Source organism: Porites lutea, chromosome 7 (genome assembly GCF_958299795.1).
Source record: "Porites lutea chromosome 7, jaPorLute2.1, whole genome shotgun sequence".
NCBI lineage: Eukaryota > Metazoa > Cnidaria > Anthozoa > Scleractinia > Poritidae > Porites > Porites lutea.
This window is the reverse complement of record NC_133207.1, coordinates 32108191-32128378: the sequence shown is the minus strand read 5'-3', so window position 1 is coordinate 32128378 and position 20188 is coordinate 32108191. Positions and strand designations below refer to the sequence as shown.

Below are 20188 nucleotides of genomic sequence, written 5' to 3'. Positions count from 1 at the left end.
CATTTTCTCTTGCAGTGTCCAAAGTATTCAATCCCAAGGGAAAAATTCTACAATCAAATTCAACATAATTTTGTTGATTTTAATTAGCTATCGTGCACAGAATTAATAATTAAATTGATGAAATCACAGAATTTTTCTGTAAATTCACATTTGTTAAAATTTATTTCATTAGGTAATGATTTACGTATTGATAATTTGTTATCAAATCACTGACTGATGACACTTGATTGGCCATTTTAATCATTTTTGCATTGTATTATCATTAGTGTAAATTGTAACTTTATCTTAAAGCTTTTTCAATACTGTAAATATATAGTAATGAAAATAAAGCTTATGTTGTTGTTGCATTACATTTAATCGAAAAAGCCCGCCCTCAAATCACCTTGGCATCTTTAAGTAGCAAAATCAATAAGCACCGCAGCGCTCTTTCGAAATTTCGATCCGATTTTTTTACAATTTGGTTTGGGCGAACTTTACTTATTGAAGTTTAATACGCAGCCTTGCAGACTCAATTAATGGGAGTACCAAGTACGTACTCTACGATAAATGAAATTTAAAGTTGTTTTGGGAGACACTTTATTATCACTTTCATCACACTTTTTTAAATACCATACTGCTAAGAAGAAATGAAAGTTCAAACCTTGTTTTGTTTCGAACTTTCATTTCTTCTAAAGACTGGTTTTAAACTTATACCAATATGCTTCAAGCTTACATCAGTAATGGTAATCAACATAATAAAAGGTCTGATTAGCAAAAATTAATAAGCGCTGCTATATTGCGGGAAATTGGGGCACTCTCGCTTGAATGGGTTGAATGAAGGAGAAAAATATGTTTATTCGAAAGAGTGCCGAGGCGTTTATTTATTTTTCTTCTTCTCCTGTGCGACTCTTACTTGAGGTCGGCGCCCTTTCGATTAAATGCAGTAAAACATTGAATTTTTCGAAAGAGCGCCGCGGTGCTAATTGCTTTTCGATTTTAAGATGCTAAGGAGAATTCGGGTGGCGCACTTTTGATTAAGTGCGTTTTTTCCAGCTGTGTTGTGCCAGAAAGTGTCGGGTTTGTGTCATGGAGTGTGTGTGCGTGTGTAATTTTGGGCGCTGGTAGCCGGGGAAGGGGGTTGTGGGGATGCATCAAAGGGCTATTGGTGAAAAACTCCAGGACTGTTCCCTGGAGAGAGACGTATCTTGGAAAAAAATATAAATGAATGATTGAGACAGAGGAAAACAGAACAAAACGTTTTGTTTTGAGCAATGCGTTTATTCTATTTAATTTCCACAAACATTTGTCCACGCAAGAATTAAGCCTTCACTTAACCTACAGTTTCTATTAGCATTGTAAAGGCACTGATCATTGACTATGAAGTGGACAATATTTTTTACATTGCATTTGTATACTCATTGAACCAGGATGTAGCCCATCGCTTTAATGTTTTTGTCACCATTGTCTGCACCCCAGGCTACCCCGTTTCCACAGGTGTTGTTATCATAATGACGATCAAAAGAAGTACCAAACCCAATGAATGAGTCAGGGGTATAACAGTTGTTTTCTTGGTTACCTATGATACCTATTCTTGCTTTCACAATGCTAGTGTATCGCCGCCCGGGACAATTGAACCCTTCGTGGTTACAATTTCTCTGTAGCGATGCCTGTTGGCCAATCAGCTTCTTCCAGGTGTCACGACCCAGTGACGTCGAACGGTAGTTTCCGTCAGCGATCAGGGAGTGTAAGGAGTTGGCTTGTCTGTTGATGACGATCGAATTAACTTGGTGGTCAATCTTCATAGCGAGGCAGATCTTAGTGAATGGTGTTCTCCAGTACGTGGGTAATTTTGTTTCTTGATTATCAAGCAGGGTCTTTCCCGCAGAGGGTTTATAGTTCTTCCTGTTGGTCCACAATTTTGAATCGTAATGAAAGGTATTCTAAACAGATAAAGAATGATAGATCGTCAATTAACAAACTGTTTTTTACATGACATCACAGCAGTCACATTCTGCTCCAAAAGTTTGTAAGACTATCCAGTTTGGCATTCTGGGCCCTGGGGGTCAACTACATCCAACCTCCTCCCCCTCCCCAAGTAGTTTTGAGAATATCTAGGCGAAGACAATCAAACGCCTGGTAAGAATTAAAATAATGTAATAAATACCCCAGCCAGGTAAATGACGTGACATGGCGAGATTCCTCTAAACATTTCGCTGAGATGATGGTCAATCGCCGCCATCTCGGTGTACTAGTGAGCCAGTGTGAAGAGGCTACATTGTATGACTGGCCGTTTTACGACCCGTCAAGATGAAACGAATCCTGTGGTCTGTGCGAGAAACAATTTCCTTTTGGCCATGTAATAAATCCTTGATTTACCAAATCTTCGGTCAAGAGGAATGGATACTGGGCCGGTTCTTTTTCGCGTTTTTATGGACCGCAACTCGGTCTCGGTACATAAAAAACGCAAATAAAAAGGAACTCAGCCGAAATCGAGCCATATTAGCCTCATGGTTTATCAGTAAAGCCCTATTCTTGTAAGAAATCTTAGCGGTAACAATTTTGCGAGCGGCACACAAGATTCTCCTCACGGGCTATCTGAGATTACCCACTTTTGCGCAACATTAGTATGGTAGGAAATATGCCAAAAAGGGTAAAAATTAAATAAAATCAATTTCTGTACAAAAATTCATTGCTCCTTCATTGTAAAACTAACAATTCATCTGAAACTATCAACATTTCAGAAAATAAACGTTTTGTTCGTGCGCTATTAAAAAAACGTGCGCCAAGGATTGTACTGGATTGAAATCACGCCGTTTGCCCCATTCATACCAAAGCTTAAAATTTACCTAACAGCTAATTTTAAACATGAGCCGGAATGGTTTACACAACAGACTCCCATACCGTGCAGTCCAGTATGGATTAGCAATTTCCAAATATGATATTTTACCTGTACCCCCAGCCAAAAGCTGACGGTATGTTCGCTTCCTTTCAGCTAATTGTTTAAAAGCTGTTTAGTTACTTTCCTTAAACCAGGTCAGCTGTTCGCTTATATCCAGGATTGCACGCAATCTGTCGCAAAACTGATTTGCTAGCAATTCTCGGTCGCAATTTTAGCAAAAAATAGTTTAAAGGAAACTGCTCGAGGTTGATCGATGGGTCATTTAACAATTATTCCACGAGTGCGCGTTGGATATGAAATGGTAGATTAGCCAAAGAGGCGCGTAGCGCCGAGATGGCTATAATCATCTCATATCCAGCAAGGGCGAGTAGAATAATTGTTTCATCAAAAACGCCCACAAAACAGTATCGAGAATTCTCCCCAACTTTATTTGTAAAAACAACCGATTTTCAGCTTGTTTTTAATTTTGAGCAGACGCGTACTCTTACCATATTTGGAGAGCATGGTATAATGGCTCATGTACCATGATGGCTAAGCCAATCAGAGCACTAGAATTGCATTATCCAATGAGTCAGTTTTTAATAATAGGCAATATACCATAGAATCGATCATGCATATTCAGTCCTACATCTTCCAAATATGGTATTAAAACGGCGGTTGGTTATGAAGAATTAGTCGAGGGATTGGAGCCAATGAATACTACTAGTAACAGTTGACACAGCAGCTGCCTCCGTTTGAATATATTGTCGGTCAATAGTATTCTTGCTCGTTGTGTAGCTCTTTGAAATATACCGATTCATAATGAAGATTTTCACACATATTCCATACGATAGGTGAGATAAATACAGGAAACGCAAGGTTCCATGCACAGTTTCAATTCGATTTACACAGCTTTGATCAAAACATTCTCAGTTTCGAGAATAGTTTATTCTAAACCATACGAAAAGATTTAATTAGAAGTTGAATTTTTCGCTATTTCTCTTTCACTTTTTACATTCCGTTCATTTTATTTGCCGGAAAGTAAGCCTTAGAAATTAAAAGGACGTTTGATCAATTAACGCTCGCGCATTCTAGTCTTATTTTAAATTTTATAGCGGAAGGACATGATCTGTGAGCAGGGAATAAGTCAGCACAGAATTTGATTGTCAGCGAATTTCTGTAATCGTCCATCGTTCTGCTAGTGATAAGCTAGCCGTTGTTCACTCGTCTTGCTTGTTTGGGGCTGAGTCTTATTCCGGTCAAAGAGAGAGAAAGAGTGTCTGGCAAGGTTTCCAATCAAAAAATTGTGAACTCGTGTCTGGCAAACTCTCCATATATGTACACAGTTATACGCACCTTAGAACTTCATCTGCGCTTAACGAGTGTCTTTTGGTCCATAACACGTCATAACTTTCAAAACAACTGCTCCACAGAATGTCACTGATAACACGTAACGCAAAAGAGTATCGAAGTATGACTGCACAATAAATGTCACAAAATCTACCTAACCGGTCCCCTCGAGATTTTCTGTCTTTACGTCATCCTAACCATTTCGTACTTGCGGGCGCAAACAATAGTCATCATTACCTACCGATTCCTCGCGGCCCCTCTTCAAGCAAATCGAGATTTTTTTTTCATACTGACTGTATATTCTAACTGTAAGTACTTTCCTTAATATACGCGCGAGTTACTAGAGTGCCTCCTCGGGATTTCGCCTTCTGGACGAAATCCCTGCGGGGGCAAAAATGTTGCATCGCTGCTGATACCTTTTCGCCATCGGTCTTCATGAGGAGCGTCCATCCACCTCCTCCGCTAGCCTGCGAGCAAGCTCTCCTATTTGGGCGAGTGAAGCGAGTCTCGCGAGAACGCGCGAGCGAGCGGCGAAGCCGCGAGGGGCCGGCGAAAGGAGAGCTTGCAACCATCCCTTACAAATTTTCATTTGTACTTCGCCCAGACAAAGGGAAATACCATTGGCTGAAAAATGACGTTCCGGAAATCAAAGTTGATTGATAACAGGCTAAGCTGGCACCCGCTTCGTCTGTGTGTCAAATTTGGTTCTCAGGGGGATCAGATTGGTACCGAGAACTTGTTTCAGCCCTCAAAGCAGACGGGCTCGTTTGATGTAATTTTCGTAAAGAGAATATTGCGAGCCGAGGATAAGTCGGATCCAGTTTGTAGTTCTTGTGGAAGGAAAATGAAAACCCTTCATCACTGAGTTGTATTCGTTTGTGTCAAGCACCTTGTTTAGTTCTGAAAACCGGGAGAGTGAAAGTGAAGAGTGATTCAAGCGCTGTTTTCCAACATCGGTTTCTTCGCCCGGTTGAATTCTACTGGGTAGAAAAATTCAGACACATGTACTTGACAGTGTAACTGAGTAGCGTGACCGTAAAGAAGGAAAAGAGAAAGAGTTGGAAGCAACTGGAGTAAAACTTAAGAGAACCAAGTGCAGGAAAACGCTATTCTCCAGTTCCAGACGGACAAATATATGATGTTTTTGTTGGTGATTTCGATGGGGAGTAGTCTTCTACACTGCAGTAGGGATGACTTTTCAAAAGTAAACGAAACGAGAATCAAATTAGCGAGTTCTTATCCGAGCGGACACGTTGAAGTTCGATGTCCCCGTGGAAAGAAGACATATAAAAACATTGCTTTGATGCTGTTGCGAAAGCGATTGATAAATAAATAAATAATTCTACGCGTCCTCGCCTGTCGGTTGTCACTTTTCTAATCTGCGGCACGTTTGCGGTGACAGTTTTCACGCTTTGCGGAGTCCCGGGGTTTCCGGGGTGGAAATGAAAATTTATGAGAGATGGTTGCAAGCTCTCCTTTCCTCGGCCCCCTCGCTCGCGCGTTCTCGCGAGGCTCACTTCGCTTACCCAAATAGGAGAGCTTGCTCGCAGGCTACCTCCTCCGCATGTTCCAAGCTCAGCAGCTTCCATATGACAGTACACAGGAATTCGTTTTGACTCCACATCCAGGAAGTAGGCTTTGTTTTCACGCTTCCTAGTAAACAGATATTTATATAATGATATATTTTTGGGGCACTGCATGAAATCAAGCAAGATTTGTTTTCTCTGCATGTTTTAGTAAGGGACCGTCCGTCATATTCAATCAGATGCAATAAACGATTGCATTTAGAGACATAAAAAGAAAAAAGATAAACAAGAATATGACAATCTTTCCCACGTTGCGGACAATAAAACTGATATTTGGTACGGAGCAATGTCGACCTTACAACAAAGAAAAACTTAATGAAAAATAGTCCAATTTCCAATTAAAAATTACCGCTGAATACAAACATTAACGGCACATTTATACAGGGTTAGCCTCGACTTAAAGTAAAATATTCAGAAATTCCGGCAAGTAAGTGTTTAAAATTTGAATATACACAATAGATAGAGTAATAAACAGGTCTTTTTCTCGTTGGAATTTTATGAATATATTACTTCAGATGGAGGCTAAGCCTGTGAAAAATGCGTCTTCACTTCTTTAATTTAGCGGTCATAGCGAACTCGAAACTGGACCATTGATATACCTCGACGGACGCACGGTTACAAAAGTAGCACCAGCCGAATGCAGCGAAGGTTGTTTGAATCGGGAGGTGCCGCCTAAAAAAGAATTATATGTATACTGATGACGTAAAATCTGTCCGGAATCCGGTTAGGGACTTTGCAATAATTATCAGGAGGGTGGGCTGAAAAACTAGAGTTATCTAGCAAAAACTTAGACAGTAACCCCCCTCCAAAACAAAAAAAATTAGTTCTAACCCCCCTTCTGTTATGTTAAAAATAACGTCGCACCCCCCCCTCCCACCACACTAGTAAACTCAAAACTGGACAGAGCTGCCATCACAGCTTCAATAATGACAAACGTTATTATGTAACATCTAGTATCGAGAAGGATGTTGATCGCTTGATTGAAGATTTAGACAAAGCATTTGCTAAGTACAGGGGTGCTTACAACTTTGCCTCAAAATCTAAAACTTCTGAAGCCAGAAAGAGAAAAGAGCAGAAAAAAATTCAAAGAACAGGAGATTGAACGCTTCAAATAACAGACGAAAAAGAGCTTGCATTATATTTATAATTTAGATCCTTGGGAGGAGAGCCTGTTGAACTTTGTTATGAGCAACATATATATGGAATTCAGCAAATCGATTCAGTCGATGAAGAAACATTACTTTTATTCACATCAAAAACCGACAAGGCTTGTCTACGAGATCTGTTTGATTCCCATTGTTTTATGGGGGAAACTGAAAAACAAGTTCATGATTTTCGCTTTACATAGGATCAGCTCAATTAATTAGAAGACGGGTTAAAATTGATCAGTTGTGAATTTGCTTTTCATTTTGATGGAATATTTTCAATAATCGTTTAACAGCTGTTCGTGTTGATATTTGTTACAGTCTATCATGATGCCTGTATTGAGAATCTTTTATTGCTTTTAATTTTATTTACATTTCGAATAAAACTTAAGGCCCCCCCTCCGTCAAATGAGTGATTTTACTTTGAACCCCCCCTATCTTGGCAGCAAGGCCACAAAGGTCAAATGTAAACGCGAAGAATCTCTAACAAAACAGTCAATATTTGTGGAATATAGTTTTCTCTAGAAGAAGCATTTGAGTTTTGCTGGTGCTCGTTGGCAGGTGAACACAACACTTTACCAGAATCTACCAGAAGACAAGCAAAATTGGACAAATCTATATTTGGAACCCCATGACTACCGGATTTATTATGTAAACATTGACTTGCGTCATCAGTATGGAATTTCTGCCGCTGAGTCGCAGACGTTCCTCCGCGCGAAAAGTTCCCAGCGGCGAAGAGCGAGGAGAAACGGATGTTTTCGCAGGCTAAACATTGCGTAACACTCTCATAAAACGTGACATTTCATGTCTGTCGGCGTAGAACGTGTACGAAGAATTTGACATATACTGTACTCACAAGGTCTTATCATAAATTTTCTTGCAACTTGACTCTATCCTACCTGTAAAAAAAATCATTGACAATGCGTCATTCCGTCATTCATTCTTTCATGAAGGACAGTGCGCATGGCCTTCGAGCGAGTACGTCGCGCTATTTTGCGCTCTTCAAGTAGTTAGTTCTGATCTCTTTAATTCAATCTCTACCAATCAAAATTTGCCTGCCGCTCGTGATTTACAAGCTTTTCTCGTGTTCTCCCAACATCCCAAGTGGGTTATCACGCCGGTAAACCCATTGAAAATGTGGTCTATTGCTTAAGTACATTTTAATATGTTCAGGTACACGTTCGGAATACCCTTACCCTGCGAGCAGTGGTTTCTCCTGGCCGGACGCAATACGCTTCGATGGGAAAGAAACCACTGCGAGCAACCGTTTGCTTTCCCATCGAGCATGCGCGTCCACGTGATGACTACGAATATCCAACGACAAGACAGCAACGAGAACTTCAACAAAACAATAGGTTTAAGCAACAAAACAACAACTTTCCACGTGCATCTTTGCACGACTACGACGTGAAGATGCCTAATTTTGCGTTTTATGGATAACTTAAACAAGCAACGACGAAATTTATTCTTCTTTTCGCTCTTCAACTTCGATATGGTCCCTTGGAATTCAACTCCATTTGGGTTCGCCTACATTTGACAAAGTATGTAGATAGGAATAAATAATCCAAAGAAATACTGAATATCCACAGCAGGCTCGCGTTAAGACAGCAATTGTAAGCGTAAGCAAATGCGCGAGAGCCTAAACCTGCTTTCAAACAGGATTTACATGTTTAAAGTTAATATATTCGTCCATAGCGCTGGACGGCGGCTCGATCAAAGAAGCAGACCGATGCTCGCAGTGGTTTCTCTCCCTTCGTAGCGTAGCGTCCGGCTTGGAGAAACCACTGCTTGCAGGGTAGAATACCCTTCCCTGTAAGTACACCTAAAGGATCCTTTGGTGTTACGGCAAAATAAACTGGTGGCGTTACAGTTGTGTTTTACTGTCTCACACTCGTTTCTGTCTGCAAATTAAGAGTTAATGTTGAATTATCAAACCGTAGATCTGTTAAGCATCATAATATGCCGTACACATTCCTCTTTTGTCGATGCTTTTATCATTTCAACCTGATTCACCCCGCGTAAACCCGAGAAAAGAGGAAGACATTTTTAAAGTATACATTTCAATAAGCATATCTTGAAGAGCTCGGTGGTATACTTACCTCTACATATATCTTCAGATCCACTTTTGCAAACACACTTGTAAGATCCTTTATTGTTTTTGCACTCTGAAATATCGGTGTCACATAGGTGGTTTCCAGTCTCACACTCGTTTATGTCTGCAATCAAGAGTTAATGCTGAGTAATCAACTGACTTTGTTCGACTTTAATGTCCACTCTGTTTTACATGTTGCACACTTGGAAAGCTTTCCCTGGGGGAGTTTAGCCTTCGAAAAAGAAAATTTGGGCGGCTCGAGCACGCAAAGCCAGCGAGAACTCACACATGTGAGCCTGTTTGCAGGCTATTGGGATCTGGAGGCTGCAACTACAGTCGAACCTGTGTTAAGCGGTCACCCTCTATTAAGCGGTCAGTTTTCAAGGTCCCGAAAATTACTTCTCTTGATGAACTGTAATTTTGACCTCTATTAAGCGGTCGCGGTCACCATTTGCAAAGTCCCAACTAGACTTTTTCTATTGTCTTAACCTATATTAAACGGTCACACGGTGTTCAAACAGTTTCAAATAATATAACACACGAGGTACAACAATTGATTTCCTTGTTTATTTTCGCAAACCATTAAAACGCTGGAAATGAATGTTTCTATTTGAGGTCATGACCAACGTCTGTTCTGATCAGCACTGGAGATCTAATTCTTTGAACTATATTTCTTGCAACCTGTATTAGGCGGTCACTCTGTATTAAGCGGTCACTTAGCCATTCCCCGAGGGTGACCACTCAATACAGGTTCGACTGTAACACCAACATTTATCGTGGATACGACCTGTGGGGTGTTTCTTGGTGATGGGGCCATTCTTGGTAAGCCATAATTGTTATGTGGTGTGGATATTGTTCAGTGTTTTTTAATCTTTTGTATTACGTCATTTTGTGATTGCACCAGTCCACAACACACACCAAGAAACTACCGATCTATGATATACCACGACTAAATATGAAACCGGTTTCCAGCTTTCTGATTGGCTCTAATCTTTTTGGTATGGAATAGCATAAACCTAAAGATGAAATCCTGTTAGTTTAAGCTTCGTATGGTTTGCTAACTGCACAGTTAACACCATCCCCAGTATATCCTGGCTTACAAGTACAAGTGAAGGAACGCTTGGTGTTGGTGCAGGATGCATCATCGTGGCAGTTATGTAGTCCTGTTTTACACTCATCTACAAATCAGCAATTGGAAGTTAGGTAAGAATTTGACGTAAAGTAATCCACTGACAAAGTCAGTTTTCACTTTCAGCCGATCAAGAGTTGTTTAAATTGTTTATTTGCAACAGTTCAACTGAGTTCAAATTATTATAATCTATGAATGCTCTTCGTTCAATGTCACCAACCACTGCGTGATTCACTAAACAAGTTTGCTAAAGGACTTGGAACGTTAGTCTCAAAACTTCAATCAAGAAACTTTGCACCCCTTCCAGTCCTTGGAGGGACTGGAAGGAAAGTGTTGCTAAGAAAAAAAATTTGTCTGAGGGGATTTGATGTTTAGAATAGTTACTACGTGTTAGACAAGACAATACAAGACAATGCTTTATTTGGAGACTTACACAGTCCTATACATCGACTTAATCCAGATAATTTAAAATCATAACACACATTGCACACTAGTGGAACTATAATCAATGTTAACCTAAAGAACTAATGATCTTCTTTTCTCATAGCAGTCGAATACGTACTTTGCAATTAACTTTTGCACTGGTTTGTTCTTGCTCGGAGGGTTTATTAACAACAGAAAAACATCAACTGGTGCCATTCTGTTTACTGATATTCTGTATCTTTGTTTAAGTATTCAAATAAAGTACTTCTTTTTTCTTGATACGCAGGGCACAAAGTTAAAAAGCGTATTTCATCTTCTACGTCTTTTTTACAGATAGGACAGATCCTCTCTTCCGGTTTCTTATAAGGTCTTACATATACCGACCTGTCTCTATCGCCAATTTTGTGATTACTTAGACGGAGTTTAGTTAGAGTTATCCGGTGTCGGGTGTTGGTGACCTGACGGAGAAAATCTGCACATTTATAATTTTCTATTGTTTAGAATTTTCGGTAGGTTTTTAGTTTGTTCTTTTGGTTGGCGTCTTTTCTTACGTCATTGTTTACGTCACTTAACCATCTTTGTAATTCGATGTCTTTTAGTCTTTGTTTGATAATGTTCAAGATTCCTATGTCATTTTCATGTGCTTTTGTCCAGAGGTATCCCAGCCCTATTTGGTCTGATACGCGTTTGAGTTTTTGGCTCCATAATTCCTTGTTCATCCTCGACTTCATATCATTATAAACCACCTGTGATAATTTGTGTTTTGGGTGTTTGGTTAGAGTAAGCCAAAACTTAAAATTCCTATATTGTGCTTCGACTTTTATTGGGAATCTTCCTGTTTCAGCCCTACATGCATTGTTGCTGCAGTATTTATTTACACCTAGCAACCATTTCAAGAATATAATTCGAACTAGTTCTGCGGGATCTTTTTCTATTTGGTCGTTACAGTCAATACCCCAAATTTCACTTCCGTAGAGAAGTATGGGGGATATCAGAGCATCGAATAGCTTAATCGTCAGCATAATTATATTTCCTCTAAAGTTGTCACCCATCTCTTTTCTTAGTTTATAAAGTGCCTTAAGCCCAACTTTTTTTAACTCTTCTCTAGCTAAACTAAAATCTCCATACGGGTTCAGTGTCATTCCCAGATATTTATAAGATTTAACATTGTTTAGTTTATTTACTCCATACTTAAACGAGTAGTTATTTAAGGACATGTTGCCACAATTATTAAAGATCATGACTTTTGTTTTGTCTAGATTTACAGGTAGTTCAGTTTTCTCACAGTAGGATTCCAACTTGTTGAGGAGCGTTTGTAGGCCATTTGCTGACTGCGAAAAGATCACTAAGTCATCCGCATATAATAAACAGTTTATAGGTCTTTCAGAGTCATCAAGCAGAATATCGGTTGAGCTTGATGAATTTAAAAATTCGGGTAGATCACTTAGACATTAAAAAGGGTGGGTGATAACATACAGCCTTGTTTAACTCCAGTGTAACACGGAAAAGGTTTGGTCATTTTGTTGTTGATTTTGACTGCTGACTTATCTTTTGAGTACATGGACATTGCTATTTCTAAAAATCGCCCTTTAATTCCTTCTTTTCTGAGTTTTTCGAATAATTTTTGCCTGGGTATGCGATCAAAAGCTTTTCTAAAATCTACAAAACACTGGAAAAGCAAGTTTCTGCGTCTTTGTGGTTTTAATTAGATTTAACAAACTTATCTATGAGTGTTTTTAAGATGAAGATGCTATCTACTGTACCGTGCCTTTTTTTAAAGCCCGCCTTGTTCTGCTTTTAGAATTCCTTTTTTGGTCAAGTAATTATACAATCGATCATTGAGGATGGATGTGAAGAGTTTACCTTATGCAGAGAGCAACGTGACGCCTCGGTAGTTTTCAGCTTTTGATCGATCATCCTTTTTAATTTATGTATTATAGGGACGATGAGGCAAAAACTCTAGAGTGTAGGATATTTACCTGCACTTAAAATACGATTGAATAACTCTAGTAGATGACCTTTTATGATATCTCTCCCGGTTTTTAGCACTTCATTTAATATTTTATCACACCCTGGGGCTTTGTTTAATTTCAGTTTTTTGATTGCGAAATGAATTTCTTGTTCCGGTATTGCCTAGTCTAGGGGGCCTGCCTCTTCCTCAACCTGAACTCCAGTATCTTCTAGATCTGTCTGGTCGCCGTTCGTTGGAGCCGCGTTTTGTTGTTTGAAGTATTCATAAAACTGTTCCGCACTTACTGTTTCGTTTGCTTGTGGTTGTCGTTTTCTAATATTAAAGATTTTACATATCTGTTTCCAGGTATCTTGAGGATTACGGAGGTCAATATCGCCTATACTCTTACTGACAAACTTTCTTTTTTTCCGTCTGCATGTCCGTTTAAATTTCTTCTTTTTGTCTTGTAAAAGGTGCCTCAGCTGAAATTATTTGGCTCCTAAGAAATGGGTCAGAAACCCCTCCCTCACCCCCCCCCCCCCCCCCCCCCAATTTATTTGGGCACACTGTTCAATTTTTCTCAGTGATACCATCTCCATACGCATGCCGTGGGAGAACTGTTTTGCAGTTGCCAACCAACAGCTACCACTTGTTTACGGTGGAGCTGACGATTAAAGCAGTGCTTGCACTCGCCTCGGCAGTAAATGATCCTTGATACGCCAGCTATCCCCCGCTAATTGACCTAACGGCTATCCAGGCGGATGAGCCCCACTAAGGGCGAGCCAGCTGTCCATAGCTGCCACTGCTCGGGTGATATGGTTGTGCGCATGCATAAGGTACTGGCCATACCGCGGAGATGGTACGTGTGCTTCAGTGCAGTTAATTGGTATTGTTAAAAATTTAGCCCTCTCATATCACTTCTCCCCTATAACTGAAGCTGTTCTCCATGAAGTTAGTTCCTACTCAGTTTGTTAACAGAGTCCCTTAGAGAGTGGCCCGTTTCACATCGTTTAACAATTTAGAGGATAAATATCCTGGAACAAGATCATTTAAAGACTTGTGAACTATTAGGGCTTTTTGTATTTGAAACTGAGTGCTCAAGTCTTTCCAATTAAGTTGTTTAAATAAGCGGTTGGTATAAGCATCATATCTAGAAAACGTTAGAACACGAGCAGCACGGTTCTGAAGCTTCTGTAGCCTGCAAAAAAAGTTTTTCCACAATTACCCTAGACAAAGACTATAAACGAATTGAGATTGAATGAGGAGCGTTGTATATACAATGGAGAGTAGGCGTTGGAACAAAAGCTCTAAGGATCTGTCCCTTGAAATCCGGAGTACACCCCCATCCCCCCCCCCGGGTATCCGCGCGGGATTTTTTCGTCCCACGAGCGACAACGCTTTCAATGAAGAGAGCGGGTGCAGAAATGCATAATTTACATTGTTCTTTGTATAACAAAAACGACTCCAACCCTCCTTAAGTTATTTTTACTTGTACTTAATTATTCATCCCATGGTTTTTTATCACTCACCTAAACAACTGATTTCAATCTCTCTCATGATCTCTTCCATTTCTTCTCTGTTTCTTTCCTGCTCTTTAATTTTCTCCTCTTCTTCTTTATTCATCGGAACGGGACAAACTGCGAAACAGCAAAACAATAAATGAACAGTAATTATCAATCCATAAGTAGGTGGAGCATGATCGTCAGGGTGCAGTCCTGAATAGGACTTTGTCGGGTAGTCATCTTCACATCTTCATAGTCAAAGTCGTTTGTTGTTACAGTCGTTTATTGTTAGTCAAATTGTCTCTTGCCTATAAGACACTTCTATCGTTGTCAGTTTTGCTCGAGTCTGCCATAAGTCGTTTGTGCCGTGCCTGTTGACTGCGATTCCAGTGGCTTTTGTTCTAATTTAGTAATCCAGCTTTCTAAGATGAGTACTAGTTATGGTAGTCTGTAGAATGCGTAATATGTGTCGCAGAGTCCCGGTCGATTTTATGTTTCGTCTGGAAATGGTATTCAGCAATAAGAAGTGTGATTGTTGACATCACCATTTCCTGTCGCTGGATCGTCGCTTTTAAAACTGTGACAAAAGACCGATCGAAACGACTCGAGTCTTTATAGCCAATAACAACATGGCTTAACTGACACAAGACCAATCACATCGAGACTTAATTAACCAATCAGGTCAATAACCAGAGTACAATACAGATATCAATATTGACGTCTTTGTACCCGTCGCCGTCGTTGTCGCTTTATAAGCTCCCTTTTATAAACCTTCGCCACGGTAGTATAGGAACAGGAATAATTATAATTTTAATGTATAGATTTAGCCAGGGCTAAAAGCGAAGCTCTGGTTAATAATACGTGTAAACAAAAAAAATTAAATCGTGAAATGCTAAACGGGGGACGACAATGAAAATGGCTTCAAGATTAATAGATCTAATTACCAAAAAAACAAATTGCACGTGCAGCACACTTTTTCTCCTAATTAGCAAAAAACAAATTTGCGCGTGCAGCACGCTTTTTTGTCTTTCCCTTGCGCTTGTTTTGCACGACTACAACGCTGTTTTGTACGACTAAAACGTCAAACTTCCTAGTTACACACTATTTTTATGGAGAAATTGTCGTATGTGCTTACCCAATCTTTTGTTTCCAGTGTTCATGTTCGCTTTTATTTTTCACTGCCGCTCATTTTCACCTTGCTGGCCGCTAGCATTTCTCATTTTCTCACCGCCGCTTTGAATTTCCATGTTTTTCTTCCTACGAATTTTAAATAACGCGCTCAAGCTCTTTCTCTGTTATCCACGTTATTGTACACATAAAAAATAACGGCGAAAAAGACACGTCTTTTTTCTTTCTAAAAGTCCGGGCGGCCATGTGATTTCCTTCCAAATAAAACCTTGAGTTGCATTTGGGTTCCCATACCTGTTGATTGAGTTATTTTACATTGGTATGCCTGTGGTGCGGACGGACGGTCGCTCGCTCGATCGCTCGCTCGGTGTACGGTCACGTGATTACCAAATTTTCTGGGATGGGTAGATTACCACATTTCCTTAGCTATGGGGCTCCGCCCACGCGCGCGCTTCGCGCCGCTATAACAATAGAAAAATGAAGATGATGATAACAATAACAATAATAATGATAATAATAATAGCACGATTTTCTAAGATACAAATTCATTTAAAATCTATTAAGAAAGTAAAACAGAGGATCAGTCTTGAAGGAAGGCGTTTGGCTCGTTTTGAAGTCTTGATCGCTCATTTTTTATGTGTAAAAATCACTATTTCATTTTTTCTTACTTCAGAATGATTTTTTGACAGCTTTCTGTATATGAAACAACAGCAGGGTGCTTAAACATAATGCCTACAAACAGGTGCGCAATAAAATTTTGGTCCTGATATCATTAGTCATTACCTCCATGGTTTACAACTTCCTGTGCCATCATCACAGCTGGGAACATGATAAAGGAACTGATAACTATCAATGTTGTCATGTCAGCCATCGCCCAACCTTGTAAAAATAAAATAATATTGAATAATATTTATCGACATTTAAAAATGTCGATGAATTTCGTTGGTGAAGGAGAACCGATGCATAACCACGAGCCCGGTGGGATGAGGAGGCCCTGGAAATTGCGGTGGGGCTGTGCGCCGTAATATAATTCTTAAATCATAGCATAGCTATAATATAACAGGGATAACTATATGGTCCTATCAGTAAGTTATATAGGATAATAACCCGGGGACAACTTAGATAAAGAAGTACCCCCACAAAATTTATCCGATCGCAGACCATATTCTTGAGTTTATTGGATCGCGCCAAAGTCAATGTCAAAAGCCCTGCATTCAAGCTAACTAAGAAAAACCGCGATTCAACAACAACCAAAAAACGAAATATAAGACAGTTTTTTTATCTCCCCGATATCGATGTATTTTTAGAGAAAGATCCAAGCAGCTGCAGGCTCAAATACGTTTGATGTTACTACAATTTTCAGAGCTATTTCCAGTCAATAACCCCCTTTAATTCACTTAACATTAAATGTATATCGTACCATAGATGCGGAAGCCGTGAAATAGAGAAATCAAAATTGGTCATCTATAGGCTAACTATAAGTACTAACCCTACTGATCCACCAGGCATGCAGTGTAGCTGAGTGTATGAGGTCAGACTGAACCCGAGTTTCTCGTTACGCAGATTAATTGATAGCGGAGCTCTGGTGCGCCTGCGGAGCACCATGGGTAAGTAAATCTACCCATCCCAGAAAATTTGGTAATCACGTGACCGTACACCGCCCGCCCGCGCGCCCGTCCGTCCGCACTACAGGGTACCCAGTGTTTAATCCTCACACTTTCTTGCCAGTTTGGAAGCACAGGAAGACTGATATTGCACACATATATTGTAGATCAATGTTGTGATCAATTGACAGGTGTTAAAATAGGGTATCCGCTGACCAGTATCACCTGACCTTATCGCGGGCTCAGGTGTCGACCCATCGAGGTCGAATATCTTTTTGAAGTTATCCGCTGACAAGTTACTAGTTTTCAAATGATCGCATGCTCAAGTTTATTTTTTTTTAATTCATATGAAATATGTTGTGTTTTGTATGTGCCGCACAATTAAAATGTTGATTTCAAACTGACCTCGGAAGTTCTGTTACCAATTAATCATAACTTTAACAAAATTTGTGATATAATAGGCTATTTTTTACATCAAAACACAAGAAATTCGGTATTTTGTTTTGCTAGCATTGAAAAAAAAAGCCATTTAAGCGCGCGCTTGATGGCGCGTACTGTCCAATTACTTAGGCATGACGCGTACTGTCCTATTAAACTGTCCAATTAAGGCTGAAATCAGGGCAGTTGATAGCCAATCAGATTTTACAATTTTGTTATAGTTATGATTACACATCGTTATAAGACCATTGAATAAAAAATAAACATAATAAATTCTTTATTATGTTGAAGCGTTTAACTCTATTAATCATAATTTAAACAGTCGACTTTGGCGCTTGTCAAAAGTGAGAACCGGCTAACCCGCGCGTATAGGTGATTTTGGAAATTTTTTTAACGGTTTCGCTAAAAGCCCACACGTGCTTCGATCGTCCTGAATATTGAGTGAGTGCAATTTGTTTTGCAAAATTGTGAAATACTGCATTGTGTTCGAGGTCTGTATGATAAAAACAGCGCCACATGGTACTGTTTCACCTCAGATGTGATGTATAAAAAGTATAAAAGGTTGGGTTACACGTCCCCAGACTTGTTGCCAGGATTTTGTAAAGTAAACTTGTCGAACGCAAAAAATTCGGCCTGATTTGTTTTCCAAGAATTTGTTTTCCAGGACTAATCTACTGTGATCAAGAGCCCGCGCTCTTAAATGTGATCGAAGATGATTGCTATTTTTTGGGTGTACATATAAGGCTATCAACTCGATGTAAGATCAAGTTCACTCTTAGCTTGGACTGTTCGCAAATTACTTTTCTCTAAAATCACTTAACCTTTCCCTCAAAAGTCACATGAATGTGCTCTAAAGTTAACTAAATTGTGGAAAACAAGTTTATTGTTTGATTTAAATTATAAATTCGAGTTAATATATAGGAGCTTCGCTTTTAGCCCTGGCTAAATCTATATATTACATCAGTAGAGTCTGCTAACTTGCATGTTGTTGCCATAAACTTTCAATGATTTTTGTTCTGTATTCAAAGCAAAAATTCCATGCAATAGCCGGTGGTTTTCGTTTATTTTATAGAGGGAGCGCAAAATTATTGTCGGTGATGGGGAAACAAGTGGTTTTTCTCTGTCAAAAATGGCTAAAATCAGCACTTTCCAAACGCAATCCAATAACGCACTGAACAGTCTCTGAGAACTGAGAAAAATGCGATAAAATAGTAATAATATTACACAAACATTTTAAGTGAAATTCTGAATGGACAGAGTCATAAATAAGAGTGCTTTTAGGTACCAACTCTTAAGCAATGAACCTGCCAAATAACAGAAATAAACTGGTCTACAAGGAATAACCTTACAGCCGTATTTAAAAACCAACAAAGGAAAAGTTTATTTGCTGGCTCTTTCTCAGTCGTATACATGCTAGCCTTCCACGCTGGCGTTTTTAGGGGAGCTCGTTTTTCATCCCTCCACACAAACGCCTGCTTAGCCGGAAACAACATTCCTTTCCCATTGCTTTATTTGCGTGGTAAGTGACCAATAAACAGTTGTGCAATAAGGTGTTTACAGGCTAAACGCGACTAAAACGTGACCCTACAGTTACCGTTTTCCTTCTTTTCTTTCCTTCGTTAAGTTTATGAAGTGCATGAAGTATTCTAAAATTTGATTAAATTTTATTTTTGCCGCTCTGAATCTAACATTTATTGGAGGTTAGAAAGTTTTTCCAGTGTTTATACAGATCGAGTAATTATCAGATTACCTTGCGGTCAAGGTTGACTTTCCAGAATTTGGAAAGTACAATGTGATTGGCTAGCATGGGAAAGGAATGTTGTCTTCGGTTGAGCAGGCGTTTGTGGGGAGGGATGAAAAACGAGTTCCCCTAAAAACGCCTGCGTGGGAGGCTATATACATGCATGCATCCTACATGAAATAAACAAAAACTAGACAACTGATGCGCTTGAAACGTTGTGTAATATATCAGACAGTTACTGGATCGAATTAGAAGAAAACAAAATTTTTGAGGACAAAGTCGTAAATAGATGAGTGCTTCTATGAACCAACTCTTGCAAGCTATGAATCGGCCACATGAAGGTGCTCTATATTGGGATAACCTTGCAGTCTAGATAGCATTAAAGAAAATATATTTACTGACTCGCATATTAGCCCGCGTCGTAGACGTTCTAGATGAACGAATCGTTTAGATGAGTGCGTGGGGCGGCTGCAACGCAGGCTATCGTATATGCGACGGTCAAAAAAGAAAAAGAACTTTAAAAAATATATGCCAAATGATGCGTAATTTGAAACACAGTCCCCACTTTTTGAAGAAAAAAAAAAGAAACGAAAAGAAATACACATTTTCAAATAAAAGGAATCTTTGATGGAGTAAGAATATTCGACTGGCAGACCTCGCCGAAAGCATCCAAATTGATGATTGGTCCGTTTCGATCCTATATCATATGGTGATCCTCACTGAAAACGACTATCTTTACAAAACGCAATAGCACCCAGCGACTAAATTCTGTAAAATAACTGTTCGAAGGAGCAAATATTGCCTAGAAATTTCTAATGAGAAGAGCTAAAAATGTCTGGATAACCGTTCCATGTTTTCACACTTAAATATCAAGATACTGCAGAGCATGATAAATGAAATTGTCCGATCTGCAAGCTTCTACTGGTAAATCCGCAACCATCGCAGCAGGAAGAGGTCAATTTCGGCAGCTCGAAGGTTAAAACCGTCTGAAACATGGCTCCATTTCGTGACAATGAATAAAGAAAGGTTCTAAACAGTCGCAAGGAGAAAACGGACAAGCTTTTGAACTAAATGAAACACGCGAAAATTGTGATGCTGCTGTGCACGGTTACACCTTTTTGTTACTAACTCCTTTCTCGTTTGTTGAACTATTTAAAAAAATGATTGATGAGTTGCAACTGTATTAAAAAATATTGAGTCGGCACCAGGTAAACCATTTTTAGAGTCTACAACCCCACAACC

General features: G+C 39.4%; 2 protein-coding genes across 2 annotated transcripts; both read right to left on the bottom strand.

The window, feature by feature from the left end:
* Positions 1 to 1394: 1394 nt before the first annotated feature.
* LOC140944797 (uncharacterized skeletal organic matrix protein 5-like) lies at positions 1395 to 2218 on the bottom strand. The gene is made up of 2 exons (XM_073393901.1): positions 2144 to 2218; positions 1395 to 1919 (listed from the first exon to the last, which is right to left on the bottom strand). Exons 1-2 carry the CDS (start codon positions 2216 to 2218, stop codon positions 1395 to 1397), a joined length of 600 nt encoding a protein of 199 aa, XP_073250002.1.
* A 7850-nt stretch (positions 2219 to 10068) lies between these two features.
* On the bottom strand, positions 10069 to 16034 carry LOC140944796 (uncharacterized). The gene is made up of 3 exons (XM_073393900.1): positions 15947 to 16034; positions 14063 to 14170; positions 10069 to 10208 (listed from the first exon to the last, which is right to left on the bottom strand). Exons 1-3 carry the CDS (start codon positions 16032 to 16034, stop codon positions 10069 to 10071), a joined length of 336 nt encoding a protein of 111 aa, XP_073250001.1.
* Between the last annotated feature and the right edge of the window lie 4154 nt (positions 16035 to 20188).